The sequence below is a fragment of the Nomascus leucogenys genome, chromosome 17 (assembly GCF_006542625.1).
Source record: "Nomascus leucogenys isolate Asia chromosome 17, Asia_NLE_v1, whole genome shotgun sequence".
Taxonomy (NCBI): domain Eukaryota; kingdom Metazoa; phylum Chordata; class Mammalia; order Primates; family Hylobatidae; genus Nomascus; species Nomascus leucogenys.
Window position 1 is genome coordinate 79,924,154 of NC_044397.1, and position 6,524 is coordinate 79,930,677.

At 37.8% G+C, this 6,524-nt stretch overlaps 1 protein-coding gene across 1 annotated transcript; it reads left to right on the forward strand.

Moving 5' to 3' along the window:
- The first annotated feature begins 2,424 nt into the window (after positions 1–2,424).
- Positions 2,425–6,270, forward strand: NPVF (neuropeptide VF precursor). The gene is made up of 3 exons (XM_003270430.3): positions 2,425–2,603; positions 3,884–4,284; positions 6,035–6,270. The coding sequence occupies exons 1-3, from the start codon at positions 2,466–2,468 to the stop codon at positions 6,084–6,086; spliced, it is 591 nt and encodes a 196-aa protein (XP_003270478.2). The 5' UTR covers positions 2,425–2,465; the 3' UTR covers positions 6,087–6,270.
- Positions 6,271–6,524: the final 254 nt, after the last annotated feature.

The following is a 6,524-nucleotide window of genomic DNA, read 5'->3' on the forward strand; positions in this document are numbered from 1 at the left end:
GGAGAGATAGGCTTAGAATTGAGTAGTCCTAGAGCCACTAAAATCTTAGCAAATGAAGCATGTATTTAAATGCCACAAGTCCGAGAGAGAGATTTTTTTAAATTTTTCATATCCTCATATGTCTCATCAAGAGACCCTAAACCAATTAATCTGTATGTGTGTATGCAGTAGCACATTTCAGCAAAAGATTTATGGTGATTTCATACTTTGAATGTTCTATATCTGTTAACACTTTCAAAGTTAAATGAAGATATAATTGAAAAGAGCCAAGCCCCGTTTTTTTTGTTGTTGTTTGTTTGTTTGTTTTTTGTTTTTATTGAGACAGAGTCTCGCTCTGTCACCCAGGCTGGAGTGCAACGGTGTGACCTCAGCTCATGGCAACCTCCGCCTCCTGGGTTCAAGCGATTCTCCTGCCTCAGCCTCCCGAGTAGCTGGGATTACAGGCATGTGCCACCATTCCGGGCTAATTTTTGTATTTTTAGTAGAGATGGAGTTTCAGCATGTTGGCCAGGCTGGTCTCGAACTCCTGACCTCAGGTGATCTGCCTGCCTCAGCGTCCCAAAGTGCTGGGATTACAGACATGAGCCACGTGCCTGGCCCAAGCCCCATATTAATAAGATAATTCTAATTACCTTCCAAACTTGGAGGCCTAACCTGGTGGAGGCAGGGAGCAATTAGTCATATGTGGATGCTGACTGTCATCAAGAAAACTCTAATGGATATGCCAACACCCATTAGTAGCAGCACTGAAAACTGGTGGGCTGCTTAATTTGCATTTTATTTGAAAATGACAACTAGATAAAAATATAGTTTGAAAAAGATCCAGGCTGATGCCTTCTGCTTTTTCTGGGGTGTGAATTCAGTCAACAAAACTTGCCCCTTGATTCATCCATTTCTCAAAAGTTTGGATCTACTGACTACACACACACACACACACACACACACACAAAGAAATTCCATTAGCAGTTTGCAAAAGAACAATTTGGAAGAGAAATGTATTAAATCCTCAGGGAAATCAAACCCAAATAATCCAATAATGGCATTACAAAATTAACACTAGACTATGAATTGAATTAATTGCCTCCTACTGTGGGATTCTTGGCTACTACAAACCAAAACAAATGAAGCCAATGATGTCAAATGCCTTAAGAGAGACCACAGGCAAGTTTGTATCACAAGAGTTCACCCACTGTGGTTTTTCAACTTTCTGGCTTGTTCTGGAGATCAATATGAAGAAAGATCTTCACTTCTGCCATCTCACGTCTCAAATTACAATACGGTAGGTTGGTGAGAGAGGTGAGAGGTGGCACAGTTCTAGACACAACAGAGCAATTTTACAACTCTTTGTGAATTACCTCTGTCTGTGTCTAGAAGTAGCTGGACTGTTGGAAATCCATTCAAGTCTTTTTCTCCTGAAAGGGCTGAAGGGACTGGTGGGAACAAGTAAAGGTGTCTCTAGAACCCAGGCAGTCTAGCGGTAAGGCAGATATTTAAGAACAGTCAGCTGCTCCAAAAGAGATTTGCTTTGGCATTTCAGTAGATACCCATTTATTTCTGTAAATTCTCTTTTAATGCCATGATGACAGCACACCTTTGGCAATACACGATTACCTAAATAATATGTGTCCTGGGACCAACAGAGTTAGCATGTGTATGACTTACCAAGCCCCTGCTAGTCTTCCTAAGGACTTTGTGAGGGAAGGTAGGATGCAGCATCTTGATGGAAAGAAAATTTTGGTGATTTACACAGCTTTACCAAATAGAGACCCATAGAGCAAATACAGACGGCCTGACTGCCTCCAGCTTCTGAGACGCCAGTTTGTCAAAATGCCTATCGAGTATTTGCTCGTATGCACATCCTTCATGTTACGGCTGACATTGACCCCTGAAGCTTTTTAATAAGCAAACAGCATTGTACAAAAAAACTAATTCATGGCATTTTGTTGGGATATTATAATTTTTTTCAAATGCTTAATTTTGCCTGACATTTTGAAAATACTATGCCTAACTCTTTTGTGCAGATTAAAAAAAAAAAAAACCATAGCTAGCATGGATTGAATACTTCTTTTTCCTTCCCTCAAGAATTGACACAAACACCAAAAACAAAATACTTTTTGTTTAAGCTTAGAGAAATGAAGCATTCTGTTTGTTTGGAATCTTAATTACTATCGCCCCAAACTTACCTAATTAGAAGCTCTTTTATAATGAGGAAAATTATTTTCAAAGTTAATGAATTTGCAAGCACAAACATTGCTGTCTTCCCAGAATGAATTATTCACGTTCCTTACATGCATATTTTAGTTGTACGCTCTAATTAATATTAGTACTTAAAATGTGTGAGATTGATTTCACTGTTAAAAAAAAAACTTTCCTTTGTTTTTAGACGATATAAAAACACCACAATTTTTTTCTCCTCTCATAAACATTGGACTGCACATAGAGACTTAATTTTAGATTTAGACAAAATGGAAATTATTTCATCAAAACTATTCGTTTTATTGACTTTAGCCACTTCAAGCTTGTTAACATCAAACATTTTTTGTGCAGATGAATTAATGATGTCCAATCTTCACAGCAAAGAAAATTATGACAAATATTCTGAGGTAAGTTTTTTAAATCTCTCTAATGTGAGTAGAATTAATTGTATAATATTAATCCTAAGTCTAATGATTTTGTAAAGACTAAGAAGTAAGTTGGTGTGTACTCTGTTTTTTTGTCAAATTTCAGCCTTCCTCTGACAATGTATAAATGTAACTTGTATTATTTAGCACAACAGCAATCAGGCTGGCTTCTGTCATGACAATTGTACTGGTGAGTATGGTACTTAGCAAGCATACAGTGCAATAATAATTTTCAATCAACTCACAAGTGCATATTTATAATAAATGGTTGGCAGAAATAAGATTTGGATACATTTCAGCTGGACATTCAAATTGTTTTAAACTACAAACAAACAAACAAAAAACACGTTTATTTTGGGCTTAGCAATTACAAACTGGCCAATGTGTACTAAATCTGTATCTTAGTAAAGTGTTTACCTGTAGATGGTAAAATTGCAAATTGTTTTTATTTTCTTTTATATGTTTTCCAAATCTGCTGAAATTAGTGTGTATACTCCTTTTACTCAAGCAATAATCAGAAAACAATCATTTAAAAATTTCCATATGGACAAGCTCGTATGGTAAAGACTAAATCTAATCAAATATTCTCTGTATTTGTGATGGTTCCTACAAAGTTGGCATATTTGTGATGCAGTAACCCATAAACCAATGGGTTCTTTACTAAAAATGTATTTTATATTCTAATAAAAATGCAATTGTTTTCTTGAGAAAGCTTTAGAATGGAACCCTGAGTAAGATGGAATAAAAAAGAAATTCACTGAGCCTTATACAACTATACCCCAAAACCTGGCCAGCATCTCTGTTTCGATGTACCGTGTTTCCATGTGCCACTTTGGCCTTTAAAGAGAAACATGAAAAATGAGTGGGAAGTTTCTCTAAAATCAAATTATAAAAATATATAAAATATTCTATGAACAACATGAATCAAAAAAACCAAAAGAGAATAACTGCAATAAAATAAACTTTTGCCACATTTCAGTACTTCATTATGTTCCTGCTGCTTGAACTCATTGCTGTATTCACTATATATATTTTATAAATATTTTATGGTTGTCTTACAATAGTCTAGGGACAGAGAAACTAGATTGCTTTAAAAAGCTTAATACAAATTATTTATTAAAAAATTCTGCACATATGAACACAAACTTTGTTTATAGCTTTAACAATTCTGCAGATTAAAGTCTAGATTTAAGTTAATTGGGGGTTTAAATCTGTTGCTTATAACAACAGTATGTTATTGTAATGGTCATTTCTAATTATAGCCTAGAGGATACCCAAAAGGGAAAAGAAGCCTCAATTTTGAGGAATTAAAAGATTGGGGACCAAAAAATGTCATTAAGATGAGTACACCTGCAGTCAACAAAATGCCACACTCAGTCGCCAACTTGCCATTGAGATTTGGGAGGAACGTTCAAAGAGAAAGAAGTGCTGGAGCAACAGCCAACCTGCCTCTGAGATCTGGAAGAATTATGGAGGTGAGCCTCGTGAGACGTGTTCCTAACCTGCCCCAAAGGTTTGGGAGAACGACAACAGCCAAAAGTGTCTGCAGGACGCTGAGTGATTTGTGTCAAGGATCCATGCATTCACCATGTGCCAATGACTTATTTTACTCCATGACCTGCCAGCACCAAGAAATCCAGAATCCCGATCAAAAACAGTCAAGGTAAATACCTGAAAACCAGTCAAAGTGCATGGGCAGTTATATAGAGGTGGTCTAGAAACTTTAAAAATGACTACATCTTTTCAACATAAGTTTCTAAGACAGTAAGTTTCCTAGCAGGAGAGAGAGGCAAAGACACAAGGAACTAAATCCCTGTAAATTGGGAACTATAGAAGGCCAGGTATAATAAGCATGGCTCAAGATATAAAATCATGGGATGGCTTCCCCTAAGCCACATATAAGCATCAATCTCCTTATCCTATAGCTGCTCACGAAGTCCATGCAATGGCATTATATTGTCTAAACGCTGGACCTCTCCCACATAAAAGTCTCATGGGAGAGAGTTGTTCAGGTGCAAAGGACCCCATCTCAATAATCTAGGTCTCAAATGCAGCAGGTTTTCTTTCCTGACTTTTAATCAAAGTGTTTTCTTTTATCTGGATCTCATCTTATAAACTCTGTTATAATCATTATTTATATTAAGAAATATGTATTATCTCCTATGGACACATCAGAATTTAAGATTTAAAATTAATAAGCTACCTACCTGTTCTTTTATAGTAGAAAGTGTATGCTTAAAAAAAATTTTTTTTATATGAAGTAGAACATGATGCTTTAGTTAAGACCTGAAGAAAGTACAGTGGCAGATTGTGTCACCTTATCTGAGAGACCTTCTCAGGACACTCTAGGTTTGTTCTTTTCCATGGTACTTATCCCCATCTGACATATATTTAGGGTCCATTCCCTTTATTAGAATTTCAGTCCTACAAATCCCATAAATTTTGTCCACTGCCATATCCCCAGAGCCTAAGAACTGTGTCTGCCACATAGTAAGCCCTCAATATTTGACAGGATAAACGAAATAAGAAAGGCACTAATAAGGTCCTGCAGAGGGTCAGAAAAAAAGAGAATGTTTCTGTATGTGGAAACCTGCCTTTCAAAAGCAGCTTTCTCTGGAACATTCGGAGACTGGTGAGAAGAGGAAGGTCATTTTTAGGCACTAAAGCAAGGTGAGCCAAGAACAGCTGAGGCGCCTTTTGGTAAGAGCAAAAAGTATGTGAAGGGGGCCGGGCGCAGTGGCTCACGCCTGTAATCCCAGCACTTTGGGAGGCCGAGGCGGGCTGATCACGAGGTCAGGAGATCGAGACTATCCTGGCTAAGACGGTGAAATCCCGTCTCTACTAAAAATACAAAAAATTAGCCGGGCGTGGTGGCGGGCGCCTGTAGTCCCAGCTACTCGGGAGGCTGAGGCAGGAGAATGGCGTGAACCTGGGAGGCGGAGCTTGCAGTGAGCCAAGATTGCGCCACTGCACTCCAGCCTGGGCGACAGAGCGAGACTCCGTCTCAAAAAAAAAAAAAAAAAAAAAAGTATGTGAGAGGAGAGGAAAGAGTAAGAGCAGAGAGCACAGATATTGAGGACCCGGACAAGGACTTGGGGCATCATTCATCAGGAGAGGGGGAACCACTGACATTTCTGCTGAGGTTCTGGGATGTTATACAGAGGCAGAATTGGCAGCTAATCAGGTGTTGGGAATGGGGCCGTGTGGAGGGAGAGAGATGAATCAATGATAAGTGTTTGGGACTGAGTGCCCATCACAGATTCAGCATCCCCCCCAATATCTCACTCATTTCAAGTGTAACACAATTCAACTCAAGTATAATTAGGCACTTAGGACTATGGCTTGTATTTGTATACACTCTTGCATGCTGTTGTTCTGATGGGTGAGAACATTTTGTACTGCTTACATTTTAGGAGACTGGTATTCAAGAAGATAGATGATGCAGAATTGAAACAAGAAAAATAAGAAACCTGGAGCCTGTCCCTAAAGCTGTGGCCTGTAATCTACAAATGGCTCTATAGTGAAGACCACAAGGAAGAGTAGCTACATACACTTCATCAACTATAGGTCAACAACGGCAATTTTTTCCTTGTCAGTACAGCTATAATAGTATCTTGAAAGTTGTAAAAAATTTAAAGCATATTTGTTATATAAAGTTAAAATGATTTTTGTCTGAATAAAAAAGAGCATTGCAAATGCTTTCGAAATTTCTGGTAATGGAGAGAGAGAGAGAGAGAGAGACAGAGGACCCTCCTCACTGCCCTATATAAAAATCATTGACACAGTTACACTTAATAAAAAAAATTAGACAGAAGAGCACCCTGAAAAACATTAGGATGGAAATTAAATAATTTGCCAGAATAACATGATTGACAAATAAGTGAACAAGGTTTACAAATCACT